The following is a 19,399-nucleotide window of genomic DNA, read 5'->3' on the forward strand; positions in this document are numbered from 1 at the left end:
AATTGGATTCAATTTATAGAATCTTTACAGTGCAGCAGGAGGCCATTTGGCCCACCAAGACTGCACCGACTCTCTGAAAGAGCATCTTATCTGTGCCCAATTGGGGCCAAGTGAAGGACAAGTTAGGGATGGGGTGTCACCAAGGGGGAAGTTTCAGTTCCAAGAGCGAAGGAATGACCTCCCCCCCTCACTAATTCACTGACTCTTGTCCTATCTACTTAGTGAGGCAAGGATGGGGATTGTGTAGATCCCTCTATGATGGGTGGGGAGGGTTGACATGGAATATTAAATAGTTTAATATTATTAGTCTAATATTAGTCCGTGGTGTTAAACTAACCAGACCTCTCTCACATCTGAAAACTGAGTCAGAGACATTATTATTACAATTGCAGCTGAAAAAAAGTCATTGTGCCCTTAGGTGGCGCAGGCTTGATGTGTTCCTTGTGTTAATTTTAAACTCAGCTCTCCCTCTCTCTCTCTCTATTATCTCATGTTTCAGATCGGGAAAGGGTTTGGTGATAACCGCGAACAGGAGGTGTGGATCTCATTTCAATGTCATTTTGGGGAAGTGGAGGAGAGGAGAGTGTGGTTTATCTGGCAAGGCAGGGAGGAAACTGCAGAATTACAGCGCAGCCGAGACAAGACAAGGGACAGACAGACTGCAGTCAGGGATGTGGCACATTCTGCTGCTGGGTTGCCTCTTTTTCCCAGGTCTCTTCATCCTGGCCCGGAGATTCTTACAGGCAAACTTCCCAACTCTATCAGAAGCAGACACCGTCACCATTTGCGTCAGGTAAACCCGCATTTATTTATTTATTTATTAACTTACTTACTTATTCATTCATCACCTGCCACTTCTTGGCTGCTAACTCAGGTTGCAACTTTTCTGCAGTGGACTTTCACCACCCGCCCCCCAACTTATTGTGAGGCAGAAGCTGCAGAGTTTTAAACCTCATCTGCTGGACTTTTCTCACTAATTTGCTCATTCGGTGGGAGCTTGCCTCTCCTAAACAGCAGTGTCCGTCACCTCCTCCACTCACTCGCCTGTCAAGCTTAACACAGGATTGAAGAAAGCTTCCCAAAGTCTTCACCCCCACCTGGACTCTACATGACTTCTCACCCCAGGCCAGGAACTTCCTTTTGTTCCCCTCTTTCTCTCTGTTCTGTAGAAAACTCATTTAAACTCTTCTGAGACCTGTTGTGTTTGGTTCCCCCTTTCTCTCTTCTGGAGAAGGATCGTTTCAGACTCCACAGCTGCTGCTGAGTTTGTCCAGCATATTTTCTGTTTTATTTTCTAATATAACCCCCCTCTGTCTCCTGTTTTCTGTTTGTGGCACCTTGCTCTCCTGATACATGTTTTTGTCCACAAAATAATAGGCTGAATTTTGAAACAAAATCCACCCTCCCTTTTAGCCTGCAGAATATCATGCTCAGAATGTGTGGAACCTGTTCTGTAATTCTCTCTCCGAAGTTATGTGACCAAACCTGTCCAAAGTTAGATTAAATCTGTCCCCCAATGACCTCATCCCCTATCCTATAAGACAAAGGAGCAGAATTAGACCACTCGGCCCATTGATTCTGGTCCCTCATTCAATCATGGCTGATATTTTTCTCATCCCCATTCTTCTGTCTTTTCCCCATAACCCCTATTGATCAAGAACCTATTTATCTCTGTCTTAAAGACACTCAATGACCTGGCCTCCACAGCCTTCTGTAGCAAAGAGTTCCACAGATTCACTACTCTCATCCTGCAATGACTCTGGCCCTTGAGTAACCCGAGTAATAGAGTCCAAGAAGGTTCCTCATCTGATCCACCATCCAGGTTGGAGTCACACGGTTGAGAGGCTAATACATTGAGTATGAATGTGTGTGGAGTTTTTTTATTCATTCATGGGATGTGTTCGTCATTAGCTAGGCAGCATTTATTGCCCCATCCCTGACAGCACATCCCTCTGGCTACCACGTAAGGACGACAGTTTTTCTTCTGGAAAGGGAACCGGATGTTTTTACGACAATGGTGTCATGGTCATCATTAGACTTTAAATTTCAGATTTCACCATCTGCCTTGGTGGGATTCGAACCCGGGTCCCCAGAGCATCAGACTGGATCTCTGATTTACTAGTCCAGTGACAAGAGGTGGCTGAGTGGTATTATCGCTAGACTATTAATCCAGAAACTCAGCTAATGTTCTGGGGACCCAGGTTCAAATCCTGCTATGGCAGATGGTGGAATTTGAATTCAATAAAATATGTCTGGGATTAAGAATCTACGGATAACCATGAAACCATTGTCAGGGAAAAAAACCCCATCTGATTCATTTATGTCCTTTAGGGAAAGAAATCTGCCATCCTTACCTGGTCTGGCCTACATGTGACTCCAGAGCCACAGTGGTTGACTTTCAACTGCCCTCTGAACAAGGGCATCTAGGGGTGGGCGATAAATGCTGGCCAGCCAGCGATGCCAGTGTCCAGGAAATGAATAAAAAATACTGCTATGCCACTGCCTCTCCTAATGGCCATGGGATGACTTTTGCTGGTTTCATGTTCCTAGGAAGGGTGTGTCTGGCTGCTGGGACTTTTGCTGGCGTTCTGTTTCCTTTATAATTGCTTGGACTCAGTTCCTGTCTGATCCTCTGGGATCGGGCTGTGTGCCATGCGCTGTTGGTACAGCACTCCTTTCTGATCAGCCAACAGCTTTTTAGCTTAATCAGCAATTCCTGCCCTTAGTGTGGGGCACAAAGCTCAGCTCCCAGAACAAAACCAAGCAGCGGCAGGGTAGATGCTGCAGTTAGCGTTCCATCAAAAGCGACAGCGGGATGGAATGGATAGGAGGTTAGAGAAGGTCTTGGAGAGGCAGTAATGTGGTTGATTTGTGGGACAGGGAAAGAGCGGCTTGTTTTCCTAAGTAACGTTAAAGTTTATTTATCAGTGTCACAAGTAAGCTTATGTTAACACTGCAATGAAGTTACTGTGAAAATCCCCTAGTCGCCACACTCCGGCGGGTACTCTGAGGGAGAATTTAGCATGGCCAACGCACCTACCTAGCACGTCTTTCAGAGTGTGGAAGGAAACCAGAGCACCCGGAGGAAACCCACGCAGACATGGGGAGAACATGCAGAGTCCGCACAGACACTGACCCAAGCTGGGAATGGAACCCGGGCCCCTGGTGCTGTGAGGCCGCAGTGCTAACCACTGTGCCACCCTTCTAAGTGGTTGCAGTGTCAGTACTCTGTGTCAAAACAGGATGGATTCCAGCCCAACTCCATGACTTGAGCACCTGTTCAAGGCCGACCTTCGGGTTCACTGCACAGGAGCCGCTTTGTCTGAAAGGATTGTGGATGACATGTTACACTGCTTAGATGAGGATAAAAAATACATGGCACTATTTGAACAATTAAGAGGACTTAATATTGATCAGGGCATGGTGTCCTGGTCGATATTAAGTCCACCAGCCAACATCAGTAAAAGCAGAGCTGGTCAGCTATTTTTAATCATAGAATAGAATTCCTACAGTGCAGAAGGTGGTCATTCGGCCCAACAATTCCACCCAGACCCTATTCCCTGCTAGTTCCCCTGACGCAAATGGCTAATTTAGCAAGATATAGGAGCGGAGTTAGGCCATTTGGCCCATCAGGGCCGCTCGCCATTCAATCACGGCTAATATGCTCCTCATCCTGCCTTTTCCCCATAACCCTTCAATCCATTACCAATTAAAAATCTGTCTTAACTCCTCCTTAAATTTACTCACTGTCCCAGCGTCCACCGCACTTTGGGGTAGTGAATTCCACAGATTCACAACCCTTTGGGAGAAATAGTTTCTCCCCACTCTGTTTTAAATTTGAGGGAGAATTTCCAGTTTGGGCATGATTGACAACCTGGGCAAACAAAACTGCGCTGGTTATCTGGCGTGAAGCCATGGTGCTTTGACAGAATTAGATAGCACAACAGAAAGCATTTTCTTTCCCGCATGCACTAAACAAAAGGTAGCCCTTAATGGATTTTTCTGCACCGCTGACCAGGTGCAGTTTTATCAATAGCGACTGAAAATGGATTTATCACAAAGATTAAGCATTTGTAACAACAGCTTCGCAGTTTCGTCCCTGTGTGCTAGTTAGTCTCTTACTGCTTTTTTTTAAAATTACTGAATGAAAGAGAATATCAAAGTTTTTTGCCATGTACTCATCAGGTTAGCTCATAAGAAGTTACTAAACGTAACAGGGGAACCATAATGTGTTGAACTATGTTGTTGATATGCCAGATTTTGGTCATTAGAGCACCCTCTGTCCCAGGTAAACAGATAATCAGAATTTAAGAATAGCCGTGTCTTGCACCAAATTGAGGACGGCACAGTGGCAAGCACTGCTGCCTCACAGCGCCAGGGGCCGGGTTTAATGCCAGCCTTGGGTCACTGTCTGTGTGGAGTCTGCACATTCTCCCCAATGCCTGCGTGGGTTTTCTCTGGGCGCTCCAGTTTCCTCCTACAGTTCAAAAGACTGCTGGTTAAGTGGATTAGCCATGGTAAAATTGCCCCTTAGTGTCCTAAAATGTGCAGGTTGGGGGGATTAGCAGGGTAAATATGTGGGATTACAGTGATTGGCCCTGGGTGAGATGCTCTGTTGGAGAGTCGGTGCAGATTCAATGGGCTGAGTGGCCTCCTTCTGCACTGTGGGGATTCTATGATTCTATAGCTGTAGTTTTGAAAGCGCCTATTAATGCTAGTATGGAGAAAAGGTGCTTCATCAAAGAGCAGAAATCTTGGGGTGGCATGGTGGTCATGATGTGGAGATGCCGGCATTGGACTGGAGTGAACACAGTAAGGAGTCTCACAATACCAGGTTAAGGTTCAACAGGTTTATTTGGTAGCAAACGCCACTAGCTTTTGGAACGCTGCTCCTTCATCAGGTGAGTCACCTGACGAAGGAGCAGTGCTCCTAAAGTTAGTGGCGTTTGCTACCAAATAAACCTGTTGAACCTTAACCTGGTATTGTGAGACTTCTTACTGCAGCACAGTAGCACAGTGGTCAGCATTGCTGCCTCACAGCACCAGCGACCCAGGTTCGATTCCCAGCTTGGGTCACTGTGTGGAGTTTGCACGTTCTCCCTGTGTCTGCGTGGGCTTCCTCCGGACACTCCGGTTTGCTCCCACAGTCTGAAAGATGCGCTGGTTAGGTGCATTGGCCGTGCTAAATTCCCCCTCAGTCTACCCAACAGGCACCTAAGTGTAGCGACTAGGGGATTTTCACAGTAACATAATTGCGGTGTTAACGTAAGCCTACTTGTGGCTAGTAAATAAACTTTTAGCTGTATTTTGATACGGAGGCATGGACAGTGTTTTAGGCACCAACTTCCAGTGAGATGCTTTTTTTTAAACTAGCGTTGAGAACAGCTCAAACTCGATTTATACTCAACACAATCTGCGCTGAAAACTTCCTCTCCCCCCTTTTGTGTTAGTTCGGTGGATTCTGAGTAAACAGTTTTGGGGCCATTCCCTCGAAAGTGGAACCCAGTGCATTACACCCAGAGAAATGTCACTGTTAGTCAGCAGAAAAACTGCAACAAGTTTCACCTGAGCTTCAAGACTGTTAGTCACAGAAACAGTGATGTTATCATGAAACATTTTTGGAAGGCTATCAAAAAATGATTCATTGAATCCTGCTTAAGCTCGACATCGTCTAGCATCTCTTTCTAAAAAGGCAAGGGGGTACATTTCATTCGTAAGTTTCCTCACACCGAGGAAGGAACCAGTTAGAAATTGGACTACTCCTTGTCCTGAAATGTTCCGCAAATAGGGAAGGGCCAAAGCAATCAAGGGTCAGAATTGCAAAACTTTCGGACGATCGGTTAATAGGATAATTTGGGAGAAAGTGTTATAGAATCAGACAGTGCAGAAGAGGCCATTCGGCCCATCAAGTCAGCACCAATGCATGAGAAACACCTGAACTCCCACGCAATGGCACACTGGTTAGCACTGTTGCTTCACAGCACCAGGGACCCGGGTTTGATTCCCGGCTTAGGTCACTGTCTGTGTGGAGTCTGCGCCTTCTCCCTGTGTCTTCATGAGTTTCCTCCAAAAACTCCGGTTTTCTCTGTCAGTCCAAAAGATGTGCTGGTTGGGTGCATTGGCTGTGCTAAATTCTCCCTCAGTGTAACCCGAACAGGCGCTGGAGTATTTTCACAGTAATTTCATTGCAGTGTTAATGTCAGCCTACTTGATACACTAATTAACTTTAAACTTTACCAGCATTTGGCCCATAGCCCTGAATGTTATGATGTGCCAAGTGCCCATCCAGGTACTTTTTAAAGGATGTGAGGCAACCCGCCTCCACCACCCGCCCAGACCAGACCATCACCACTCTCTGAATAAAAAAGTTTTTCCTTACTCCCCTCTAAATCCCCTGCCCCTCACCTTGAACCTATGTCACCTCGTGACTGAACCTTCAACTAAGGGGAATAGTTGCTCCTTATCCATGTTCCTTATAACCTTGTACACCTCAATCGGGTTGCCCCTCAGTTGGCAACACATTATCCAAATTAACTTGCAAGAGGATAGATTTACTCTCAACCTAATGTTGGAAGTTATCTCATAGAATCCTACAGTGCAGTAGGAGGCCATTCAGCCCATTGAGCCTCTACCAATCACAGTCCCACCCAGGCTCTACCCTCATAACCCCATGCACTTACCCTAACTAGTCCCCCTGAGACTAAGGGGCAGTTGAGCATGGCCAATCTACTTAACCCACATGTGTTTGGACTGTGGGAGGAAACTGGAGCACCCGGAGGACACCCACTCAGACACGGGGAGAATGTGCAAACTCCACACAGACAGTGACCCAAGCTGGGAATCGAACCCAGTCCCTGGCGCTGTAAGGCAGCAGTGCTAACCACTGCGCCACCGTGCCGTCCCAAGTTTATCGGTCTTTGTTTGAAGGGAAAGGTTATCAATATTCTCCCTACAATTGATTTCCCTTCATCAAACACTACCGTTGACCAACGGGGCAGCACTAGCATTGCCAACCCTCCAGGCGTAGTCCGGGAGTCTCCCAGACACTGCTGTGTGCAATCCTGGAGAAGGACCAGGTGGACATTGAAGAAGATAATTTCCTTTTATTGTCACTTTCTTTGAACTTTTCTCTTCACCAGATGTAAAAAAATTAAAAATAAGGGAGGGAGCAGGCTAGTTGGCTGTCAGTCAAGTATCATCCTGTTGGGTAGTAAGTTTATTTGCTTTCCAGTTGTCATAGGAAGGCAGTGTGGACAGAAAGAGGACTGCGTTGGTTGGAGAACGGCTGGAGTGTGTGTGTGTGTGTGTGTGTGTGTGTGTGTGGTGAGGGGGTAATGTCATGTAAGACAACCTGCAGGCATACATTGGCAGCCCTGGGTAACTCCCATGTTCCTGGAATTCTTGCAGTGCTGTCTTTTAAGCTCTTAACATAGAGTCAGAGGCTGGAATGTTACCACTGTTCATATCAATGGGATTTTCCCATCCCACCACAGTGAATGGAGAATTAGCTGGGCGCCAAATTCTCCGACCTTGCTGCAGTGGTAGTGGGGACGCCTGGTAAGATCGCGCTCACAGAGTTTTACAGTACTGAAAGAAGCCCTTCGGCCCATTGTGTCCAGACTGGCCATCAAGCACCTATCTATTCTAATCCCGATTTCCACCACTTGATCTGTGGCCTCACCATTCCTTCGAAGTCGCTGGGCCAAAATCTTGGAATTCCCTCCCTCCACGAGGACTGCAGCGATTCAGGAAAGCAGATCACCACCTCAAGGGCAACTAGGAATGGGCAATAAATGGCCAGCCAGCGATGCCCATGTCCCACGAATAAATTTAAAAAAAGCTATGACATTTCAAGAACTCAACAAACGTCCAAATTACAAACGTAACTCCATTTACAGCTTTGACAGACCAGGCAATAATGCACCTTGGATATTTTTAATTCAATCTCACTCCAATCATCAGCTCTTTAGGTAACTGCTCCTTATGCTGGCTAAAACACGGAAAGATCTCATGCTTTGGGTGACAATCAGCGGTTTTGGTTCGGGTCTTGCCTCTGATGGAGTAGGCAATGTCTACAGCACAGTAAAGACTGTCGCTGGCCATAAGCAGAACTCACCTCAATTTCTCAGTGGGTGAAATAATGATTTCCATTTCTTCCTCTTTTTTAAATTGCAGATTTGTTTCCTGTGTGCAAGCTGTGATGGCAGTGTTTGCTGGTTACACCATCACTTCTTCCTGCAAGCACGTGATGAAAGACAGGTAGAAAAAGCTCTGGTTGCGCTTTGTACAGCTGTTATGTGAGTTCAAATGTTAGGTATGCTTACTACCATGACATTAAAAGCGGTTGATTGAATGAGATACACCAGCAGAGAAATAGAACCCAACCACTCTGTTCTGGTATGAATGTTCTGTTGAAGCTCCTCCATCAAACATAACCCTGTACTCCTCCCTTCCTTATAGCTTACCAAGCTTCTACCTTCTTTTATATTAATTTGTGGGACATGGGCGTCACTGGCTGGCCAGCATTTATTGCCCATCCCTAACTGCCCTTGTTCAGAGAGCACTTGAGAGCCAACCATATTGCTTTGGCTCTGGAGTCACATATTGGCCAGACCGGGTAAGACAGCAGATTTCCTTCCCTAAAGGACATTAGTGAACCAGATGGGTTTTTCCGGCAATCATTCCATGGTCAGTAGTAGATTCTTAATTCCAAATTTTTTTTATTGAATTCAAATTTCAAAGATGTGTTGGTTAGGTGGATTGGCTATGTTGAGTTGCCCCAGTGTGTTCCTAGATTAGCAGAGCTAATGGCTAGTCCGGGGATGGGCCCTTTCAGAGAGTAGGTGCAAACTTGATGAACTGAATGGCCTCCTTCTGTACTGTAGGGATTCTATGATTCACCTCCTTCCAAGTCTTTATCCTGTGGGTTATAGAGTTACCTTGGTTTACTTCAAGTCTTACGTTGTTAGAGATTACATTTATTTAGCTTGTTACAACTGTAATGCTATTCTAACATTATTGCTATTACAGTATTAACATTACCAACTTTCTCATCACCCCATCTCCCCCTTTCAAGTCCTTGAAGTTAGGGGTTCAGGAGGTCCGAAGGCCTAATAACCTCATTATTTGCAATAGAGAGTACAGGTATGGAGCTACCACCATCCTCAGTCTTTACACAGCTTTGTCTATCAGGAGACGGCCCCCAGCTCTGTGCCTCCTTACGTCATTGTGTGGGTGGTGTTAAATGTAGTCCCAAATTAACCCTTTATGAACCAGGCCTTTCTTCCATACTGATTATACCATAGGAACATTCCATGCATTGCAGCAGCCCTCATGCTGACTATCAAACGATGAGTGAAACCAGGACGATGATTGCAGATAAGGTTTTTAAAATCTCATAATACGGGAAGAGAACGTCGCTGGCTAGATAGGCATTTATTGCCCATCCCTCCTTGAGAAGGAGGTGGTGAGCTGCCTTCTTGAACAGCTGCAGTCCACGTAGGTAGGTACACCAACAGTACTGTTAGGGAAGGAATTCAAGGATCAGCGACAGTGATGGAACAGCAACATATTTACAAGTCAGGGGATGTTGCCAGCTCTCTGCTGCTCTTGTCCTTCGAGACACCAGGTTGTGGGTTTGGAAGGTGCTGCCTAAGGAACCTTCTCAAGGACATGCCTGTGCTGATCCCACCACACACACACACTCAACTCTCTTTAACCTAAGTATTCAAATAGCAAACTATCAATGCAGCAGCATTGTGTGTGCCTCTAAATATGGACTCATGTTCTCCCCATGGCTAAGAACAAAGCTCTGTATTCTTAACACTGACTAGTCGCCACCACCCTTTGTGCTAGCGCAATCGCTAATTAAACTAATTGGAATGGATTTAACAAGAAGTCACATGAGTTTTGACGAGCTTTCCACCCACACCTCAGAACGATGATTTTGGGCACCATGGAAATATTAGAGAGTCAGAAAATTCCTACAGTGCAGAAGGAGGCCATTTGGCTCATCAAGCCTGCACCGACAACAATCCCACCCAGGCCCTATCCCTGGAATCCCATGTATTTATCCTGCTAATCCTCCTGACAATGAGGGGCAATTTAACATGGCCAATCGACCTAACCCGCACATCTTTGGACTGTGGGAGGAAACCAGAGCACCCGGAGGAACCCACGCAGACATGGGGAGAATGTGCAGACTCCACAAAGACAATCACCCGACTCCAGAATTAAACCTGGGTCTCTGGTGTTGTGAGGCAGCAGTGCTAACCGCTGTGCTATACAGGCATGTGGGAACCTGGGCTTTATAAATAGAGTACAAAAACAGGGATGTTATCATGAGCCTTTACGAAGAACTGGTTTGCCCTCAATTGGAATATTGTCTAATTTTGGGGCATTGCGTTTTAGCAAGGGCATGAGGACTTTTTTGCCAGGGTGCAGAAAATATTCATGAAAATGGTTCCAGGGACAAGGGGGACTTCAGTAATATGGACAGATTGGTGAAGCTAAAACTGTTTTCCTTAGCGAGGAGATTAGATAGAGGTGTTCAAAATCAAGAGCAGAGTAGATGGGGGAAAACTCTTCCCATTGGCCACAAGGTGCGAGAGGGCACTGATTCAAGGCCAGCAAGAAAAGGAGCAAAGGTGAAGCAAGGAAAAACATTCCAGCGTGGTTAGGAAGTGGGGAATGGGGTGGGCGGGAGAGACAGAAACATTGGTGGCTTTCCAAAGAGAATTTGGAGAGAAACATTTCAGGGTTATGGGGAAAGGGCAGGAGTGGGAGAGAAATCGGGACTACCTGAATTGCTCTTGCAGAGAGCCAGCACTGACATGGCTGAATAGAAATTAGAAGCAGGAGTAGGCCACTCGGCCCTTCGATTCTGCTCCACCATTCAATCTAATCACAAGGGATCATCAAATTCAACATCCTGATTCCCCCTTTCCCCCCCATATCCCTTTAGCCCCAAGAGTTTTATTTAATTCTTCTTGAAATCACACAATGTTTTGGCCTCAACTGCTTTCTGTGGTAGTGAATTCCACACATTGAAGAAATTTCTCCTCACCTCAGTCCTGAACGGTTTACCCCTTATCTTCAAACTATGAGCCCCTAGTTCTGGACTTGCCCCACCACTGGGAACATTCTTTCTGAATCTGCCCTGTCTAAAACTGTTAGAATTTTGTAAATTTCTATGAGATCCCCTTTCACTCTTCTAAACTCCAGTGAATATAATCCTAATCCCCCCATGCTGTAACCACTCTAGTTGTTTCACAGGCACACACCCAGACTGCGACCTCTCTTAAATCTTAGAACAATGGAGGGTATATTCAGCCCATCTTGAGCTGTGAGATAATGAGGATACTTCAGTGGGGTGACACAGTGGTTAGCGCTGCTGCCTCACAACTGTCTGTGCAGAGTGTGTATAATGTTCTCCTTGTGTCTGTGTGGGGTTTCCTCCGGGTGCTCTGGTTTCCTCCCACAGTCCGAAAGACATGCTGGCGCGTTGGCCGTGCTAAATTCTCCCTCAGTGTACCCGAACTGGCGCCAGAGTGTGACGACTAGGGGATTTCCGCAGTAACTTCATTGCGGTGTTAATGTAAGTCTACTTGTGACACTCATAAATAAACTTTTTAATGCCATATATAAACTGTTGCTCCTTGTTCCTAGGCACTGGATTTCCACAGACTATGTACTGTTTGCCACACCTTACATGGCCTATGATATTTATGCCATGTACTTATCTTACTGGTACAAGCAGAAGACGAAATGGAAAACTGGGCAGAACAGTGCGGCTGTCAACGTTGTGACAGACTTCCTGAAGAAAAACTTCCTGATGGTGCTGCACCACCTCGTACTGCTATTGGTCTGCTTCCCCATCGTTGTGGTGAGGTTCCATTGTCCCATGATACACAGCAAAGTCAACTCTGTCACGTTTCAGGTGTTAGACTGCCAAAGCACACGAGGAATGGCAGGTCACACATTCACGTCCTTAACCTCTGGAGCTGGAAATTTACAACCCATCTGCAAATTCCTCCCCCTGCCCAAAACGGCAATGAAATTCGCACCTGTTTGCAAATCACTGAGCCTCTAAAAGCTGGAGCAGCTGAAACGTAGCCCTGCCGAGGTCGCAGAATTATACATTGTGTGCTCCAATGGTATAGTGTCCACTGCCCTGACATAACGCTGCAGTCCTGATTTGCAACACAGGGAGGTGTAATTGCGCCCTTTAAAATGTTTCTGACTGCACAGTCAAATGGGCCCATTTTAGAGGGTATGGGAGGGGGCTTTCCAGCTACACTCGCTCCAATACCGGAAAATCCTACCCAACGTCAACGGACCTTTGCATGGTCTGTGTCCCGCCCACTATGATTCCTATGGCGGATAGGTGCTTTCTGCCCAATATGATGGAAGCACCAATGGAATCCCTACAGTGCAGAAGGAGGCCATTCAGCCCATCGAGTCTGCACCAACTTAACCCAGGCCCACCCACTGCTCTATCCCCATAACTCTGCAAATTTACCATGGCTAATCTCCATAATCTACATGTCTTTGGACACTAAAGGACAATTTAGCATGGCTAATCCATCTATCCTGCATACCTTTGGACACCAAAGGCCAATTTAATGTGGCCAATTTAATCTAACCTGCATATCTTTGGACACTAAGGGCCAATTTAGCAAGGTCAATTCACCTAACCTGCACATCTTTGGATACTAAAGACCAATTTAGCATGGCCAATCCACCTAACCTGTACACCTTTGGAGTGTGGGAGGAAACAGGAGCACCCGGAGGAAACCCCACACAGACAGGTCAACAAGAATGTCTGTCTGTGCCCAATTTGCAATTCTAAAATAGAACACACAAAGGACTTGATCAAGAAATAACAATAAAGGTGCACACAGATCTCGCCGGTTAGAGTAGGGACAATTCAAAGGTTAACAGGATAGATAGAAAGCTATGCTTCAATGTGGGTACATAGGTAGGACCTGGCGGTGGGGAGAGGCTTCCAGGCTTGGACTGCACTGCTCCTCTCTCAAGTGGCCCTCGCGCCCCAGAGGGGGAATGTTGCCTACTCTCAGGGCCTGGAATCATCGCTATTACTATACAGTCAATCCCACCCCTCAACACAGGTGACAAACATCTGGCCCTGAAACCTGGCTGCTGTTCCTGATTCAACAGAGCTCCTGGATACAACAGCCATATTGGGGCCACCTGCATCCAACCAGCTCACCAACCCACCCCTCTGCCCCGAGCCTCATGGTTCTCTGACCTCTCATGACTGGACCCTGCATAGTTCCAACGCCCTGTACCAATGGTCAGATTGTGTCAATGGTGGAGGTAGGGCGGACTTAATATGCAGTTTAGCAAGAAACTTACATCACTGACCTTGCAGATTATTGAAGAGAAAGAACCCCCTGATTCCAGAATGGGTCATTCCATGGGTTGGGCAGCCCGGGCCATCAGTTCTAGGTCTTTGTTAGCTGCCACGGCAGAAAATGGTGCGCATCATAGAATGCCTACAGTGCAGGAGGCCACTTGGCCCATCAAATCTGCACCAACCACAATTCCACCCAGGCCTTATGTACGTAACCCCTCATATTTACCCTGCTAGTCCCCCGACATTAGGAGTAATTAAGCATAGCCAATCCAGCTAACCCGCACGTCTTTGGATTGTGGGAGGAAACCAGAGCACTCGGGTGGAAGCCCACTCAGACATGGGGAGAATGTACAGACTCCGCGTAGACAGTGATGGAGGCAGGAATTGAACCGGGTTCCTGGTGCTGTGAGGCAGCAGTGCTAACCACTGTGCCACCATTGGTGTGCTTTATATCTGTCTTCACAGATACAGAGTGTAGTCAATGGTCCCAACATGCGGGCTGGCCCAGTGAGAGATGGTTGCAAGGAGATGAAGGGAGAAAGCATGAAAGAGGGGGAGCATGCAAATGAGTGAGAGAGAGAGAGAGGGAGGGAGCATTTGATCGCCCTCAAATAGAAACGGTATCAAAGTAATAGGGAAGGAACATTATTGAGTATTTACCATGGCTTGAGACCACTGTACTTTACATTGTATTTTGGCAGTTCCTGGAATACCAGTACTTGAAAGGTTAATCAATTTACTTGTATAAATCTAGAGGTAGATACCTCAGGTTTGTTCAGACACCAAGACACTGACTCACCTAAAGATGTGTAACTGCGTTCCCTTCCTCCCCCGCCCCCACCCTGTGTATAGCTTTCAGTAAAAAGTCTCACAACACTAGGTGAAAGTCCAAGTTTATTTGATAGTAAACCCTCTAGCTTTCGGGGTCTGCCCCTTCGTCAGGAGAGTGGAGAGAACTCTAGCGTTGTGAGACTTCTTTCTGTGTTTACCCCAGTCCAACGCCAACATCTCCACATTGTAGCTTTCAGCACATGGAAAGCCATGACTAAATTATTCATGTACTGAAATTATGTGCAGTATGAGGCAATGATTAATAAAAAGACATTAGAAACAGAGCAGAAGATTTTATTTTTGATTTATTATTGTCACATGTATTAGCATATAGTGAAAAGTGTTGTTTCTTGGGCGCTATACAGTTCATACCATTCATAGAGAAGAAGAGTGCAGAATGTAATGTTACAGTTATAGCTAGGGTGTAGAGAAAGATCAACTTAATGAAAGGTAGATCCATTCAAAAGCTTGACGGAGGCAGGGAAGAAGCTGTTCTTGAGTCGGTTGGTAAGTGGCCTCAGAATTTTGTACCTTTTTCCCAATGGAAGAAGGTGCAAGAGAGAATGTCCAGTGTGTGTGGTTCTTAATTGTGCTGACTGCTTTTCCGAGGCAATGGGAAATGTAGACAGAGTCAATGGATGGGAGGTTGGTTTGCGTGATGGACTGGGCTACATTCAAGACCTTTTGTAGTTCTTTGCGGTCTTGAACAGAGCAGGAGCCACACCAAGCTATGATTCATCCAGAAAGAATGCTTTCTGGTTGAGAAATGAGAATAAGTTTCAGAAGAGAAATGGAAAGAGGAAGTAGTAGTTCACACCCACATGTCTTGTTGCTGAATGTAGCTATGGTAGAACAGGATGACTCTAGGTGGAAATATTTGGTCCCTTCGTGGTGGGGGCCTTAGCACTGTAAGGATGCTATGATTTGCACTTTTTATTTTGTTAGTTTCAATGCAATTTCTAGAGGGCATGGTCATAGAAGCCCTACAGTGCAGGAGATGGAAATTAGACCCATCGAATCTGCACCGACTACAATTCCACCCAGGCCCCATTTCCGTAACCCCACATATTTACCCTGCTAATCCCCCGATTCAAGAACAACTTCCCTGTTGCTGTCAGACTTTTGAATGGACTTCCCTTGCATTAAATTGGTCTTTCTCTACACTCTAGCTATGACTGTAACACAACATTTTGCACTCGTTTCCTTCTCTACGAATGGTATGCTTTGTCTGTGTGGCGCGCAAGAAACAATACTTTCCACTGTATATTAATTAATACGTGACAATAATAAATCAAATCAAATACACTAACGGAGAATTTAGCATGCCCAATCCACCTAACCTACACGTCTTTGGAGTGTGGGATGAAACTGGAGCATCCAAAGGAAACCCATATAGTCAGGGGGAGAACGTGCACACTCCGCACAGACAGTGACCCAAACCAGGAATTGAACTCGAGTTCCCTGGTGCTGTGAGGCAGCATTGCTAACCACTGTGCCACCCTTCTTTTTGTTCAATAGACTGTAATGCAAATGCACTTGCTATGTTTTAACACTGGAACTTTTGTTTTAATCTGCAGTATTACAGAAAAGGCCTCGGAGATTTCTTCCTGGGATGTCTCTTCCTTGCGGAGCTCAGCACACCATTTGTCTCATTGGCCAAAATACTTAGCCGGGTTTGTATCAAGAACAAAAAGAAAAGGGAATGGAAATGTTACAGTGCGTTATTTCAAAGCACAGAAATCCGTTATGACCTGTTTTACTTTTGTTTTGCAAACAGTTCAGGAAGCAGAACACCTTGCTGTACAAAATCAACGGTGCCCTCGTTTTGCTGACGTTTTTCTTCTGCCGGATCCTGGTATTCCCCTTCATGTACTGGGCCTACGGCAGGCAGTACGGCATCCCGGCCCACAAGGTCCCCTTCCACATCCCCTTCCACTGCACCTTGGGCAACGCCCTGCTGATGGCCCCTCAGGTTTACTGGCTCATCCTGATCGCTCGGAAGGCAGGGAGGAGCATCAAGATGGAGTGAGAGCGAGAGAGAGAGAGAGCTGCTGCTGTCTCTGCATGCACACCGCATTGGGGAACTGTGCTGAGCAATATTTTGTTTTGGAAGTACGGCATTTTTTTATATACTGGGGTGATTTCACCAGTCTAACTGGCTTTAACTATTGCAAGGTCAAATTGGGAAATATGTGTCGCATACTCCCTGCTGGCATTAGTGACTCATAAAACTCTCCCCCATTTATATTTTGATAAGGACAAAAGATTCTATTTTTTACATATTTTATAAAATATATAGGTTTATTAAATAATTTAAGGTTATAAACTCAGCTGTTTACAATGTTTAAACTAGTTTGAACTGCATTAGAAGGCAGTCAGTACCTGAGATAATGCAGAACCTGGTCTACAGTTTCAACCCTTTTTAAAAAAAGTTTCGGTATTCATAGGACTAAATACACACGCAACACACACATGCTGTGCACACGCCCACCACACATCACGCAACTCAATACACATCACACCATGCAACGCACCCACTCAACACCCGCGCACACACCACGCAACACATACCATGCAATACCCACACACACGAAACACTCACACACATGCCATGCAACACCCACACATACTAAACACCCAAACACACCACACATGACCCACACACACTTCCAAGCAGTCTTTGAGAAAGATCCAACTCAAGGCAAACCCCATTCTTCACTTTCACAAATACAAACCAAAAGATGGGAAGCTGAGAATTAGTCTCCCGATACTGAATTGATTCCAGTAAATGACTCCCACCAGTTAAAACAATAGCCCACTGGGATTAATTTAAGATGATTTCCATCACAGGTGTGAACACCACAATCACAGAAGCGTGCTATATCTGGACTGTATATCGTCTTACCTCAGCATGCAATTAGAACGTGATAGGAGTTTGGCAAGAAAGGCAATTCTTCACCCATTATGTCTTATCTTTCCAGAACACCAAACCTGACCTTGTGTTCATGTTTCAAAGTGCATCCAGTGTGGAGTTTGCACATTCTCCCTGTGTCCGCGTGGGTTTCCTCCAGGTCCTCCCACACTCCAAAAATGTGCGGGTTAGGTGGATTGACCATGCTAAAATTGCCCAAATGTCGGGGGGACTAGCTAGGGTAAAATGCACGGGGTCATGGCTATAGGGCCTGGGTGGGATTGTGGCTGATGCAGAGTCAATGGACCGAATGCCCTCCTCCTGCTCTGTAAGGATTCCAAGATTCTAAGAACATTTTTAACAACTCTTGTTTTTCGACTGTCGCTATGATGTTTCTCTGGGGTTGTGCACAGCAGTGTCTTGGAGACTGATCTTCAATTCCTACTGCCTTATCCTAGAAGGTTGGCAACCCTAGTTTGTATACCTAAAAGTATTATTCTGAATTTGTCGACCTGTCCCCATGGGGCCTTTAAAATAATAACTTAAATCTGTGGCTGTAACCCTGCGTTCTCAAAACAACTCATCAGTCTTCCCATCATGAAATTGCAGACTTGGCAAACCCATGCACTGTAAACCACACCGGTACAGATGCAATCCTTCAAGAATGGATTGTAATATTCCAGAAAAGTGCACAATATTGCACAGCGTAACAATTGCATATTTCAGAACATAAAATATCTACTTGCTAATTTAGCTTCCATGAGCTCATTAAGCATGGGAGTGCTTTCTTTCCTCAGTTTGCACTACCTGTAATTTGATAGAATTCTCTAAAGATCCCAATGGCAGTTTCGGGCACTGTCTCCTCTTCTTCTTAGTAATGGCACGTACCGTCCCACTGGTGATGTTCCTACTGCACTTCACTACCTGTGTCTAAATGGGGCGCACATTAAATTTAAAAAGCACTTGCGGGAAAACCTCAGTCATGCATTTCTACACTTTAAGTTCCAGACTCTGTACAATTTCCAGAATTCATTCCGTAGTGAAGTTAACTTGTCCAATGCACCTCTGATGTAGCAGTACTAAACATCTGTTGCTGGGATTCATTGGATTCACATTCTATACTAAAGTAACTGGATGTATCAATATATCCTGCAACTTAAAATACTTCTGCAAGCAATTTTGCAATGCAGCACTATTCCCGGCACAGGATATTAAGTACCTGTTCTGTTTGGATAAGAACGTTATGCATATGTTTGTGTGTTAACATGAGTAATTAAGATTCATATCATCCACAATGCCTGAAAATTATTCAAATATCAATATAAAATGTAACAGGGTCAAGGTAAATAGCAGCATTGTGTTAAAAAAATCAATGCTGGAAATAAGACAGGTTGGAGAGATTTGGAATTAATGTTTCAGATCAACGACCATTGGGGCAGCATGGTGCCACAGTGATTAGCACTGCTGCCAGGGACCAGTTCAATTCCTGGCTTGGGTCACTGCCTGTGCGGAGTCTGCATGTTCTCCCCGTGTCTATGTGGGTTTCCTGCAGGTGCTCTGGTTTCCTCCCGCAGTTCGAAATACATGCTGGTTAGGTGGATTGGCCGTGCTAAATTCTCTCTCTGTGTAACCCAAAGAGACGCTGGAGTGTGGCGACTAGGGGATTCTCACAGTAACTTCATTGCAGTGTTAATGTAAGCCTACTCGTGACACTAATAAATAAACCTTTGTTTCTCTCTCCACAGATGCTTTCTGACCTACTGGGGGTGGGGGGGGGGGGGGGCGGGTTTCCAGCATTTTGTGCTTTTGATTCAGATTTCCAGCAAACAGTATTTTTGCTTTAGTGCTTAGGTGGATGTGAACATTGCAGTTAATCAGTTGAGTTAGACTATAACGTAAAGTTGCATTGTTAGCAATCAAACAAAATACCACAGATGCAATTCCTAGAAAAGCTACTACATACGCAATTCCCACAGAAAAGAGCAGCAACCACCCTTTAGGTAGCAGCTTACTTTAAAATATATATGGTCTCCAACACCCATGTCATCCACTGTGTCCTGTTTTTAAACATTTAAGGGCAAAGATTTGTTTAAGTGTTGATGAAGTAACATGGAGACAGTGATTAACCTGTACTGTGAGCTTCAATGAATTGCTCATTACAAAGGTAAAATCATACTCTTACTAATTTAGTTTCCTTTGTGCTGGCAGTTTTAACTCTATAGTACTCCCATTTAATCATTTATCTTCAGTCCTTTGAGAACCGTTTAAGTCTACATGTG

At 45.5% G+C, this 19,399-nt stretch overlaps 1 protein-coding gene across 1 annotated transcript; it reads left to right on the plus strand.

The window, feature by feature from the left end:
* The first annotated feature begins 615 nt into the window (after positions 1 to 615).
* LOC145357459 (ceramide synthase-like) lies at positions 616 to 16,688 on the plus strand. The gene is made up of 5 exons (XM_080210812.1): positions 616 to 793; positions 8,176 to 8,259; positions 11,668 to 11,884; positions 15,787 to 15,882; positions 15,987 to 16,688. The coding sequence occupies exons 1-5, from the start codon at positions 672 to 674 to the stop codon at positions 16,236 to 16,238; spliced, it is 771 nt and encodes a 256-aa protein (XP_080066938.1). The 5' UTR covers positions 616 to 671; the 3' UTR covers positions 16,239 to 16,688.
* The last annotated feature ends 2,711 nt before the right edge of the window (positions 16,689 to 19,399 follow it).

This window comes from Carcharhinus amblyrhynchos, chromosome 23 (genome assembly GCF_965287045.1).
Source record: "Carcharhinus amblyrhynchos chromosome 23, sCarAmb.v2.hapA, whole genome shotgun sequence".
Classification (NCBI taxonomy): Eukaryota; Metazoa; Chordata; class Chondrichthyes; order Carcharhiniformes; family Carcharhinidae; genus Carcharhinus; species Carcharhinus amblyrhynchos.

Bases quoted from the DNA above. Each gene is read 5' to 3' on its own strand.
- LOC145357459 (XM_080210812.1), top strand. From the start codon at position 672: ATGTGGCACATTCTGCTGCTGGGTTGCCTCTTTTTCCCAGGTCTCTTC. The intron at 8,260-11,667 runs GTAGAAAAAGCT...CCTTGTTCCTAG, and splicing joins AAGCACGTGATGAAAGACAG to GCACTGGATTTCCACAGACT. The intron at 11,885-15,786 runs GTGAGGTTCCAT...TTTAATCTGCAG, and splicing joins TCTGCTTCCCCATCGTTGTG to TATTACAGAAAAGGCCTCGG.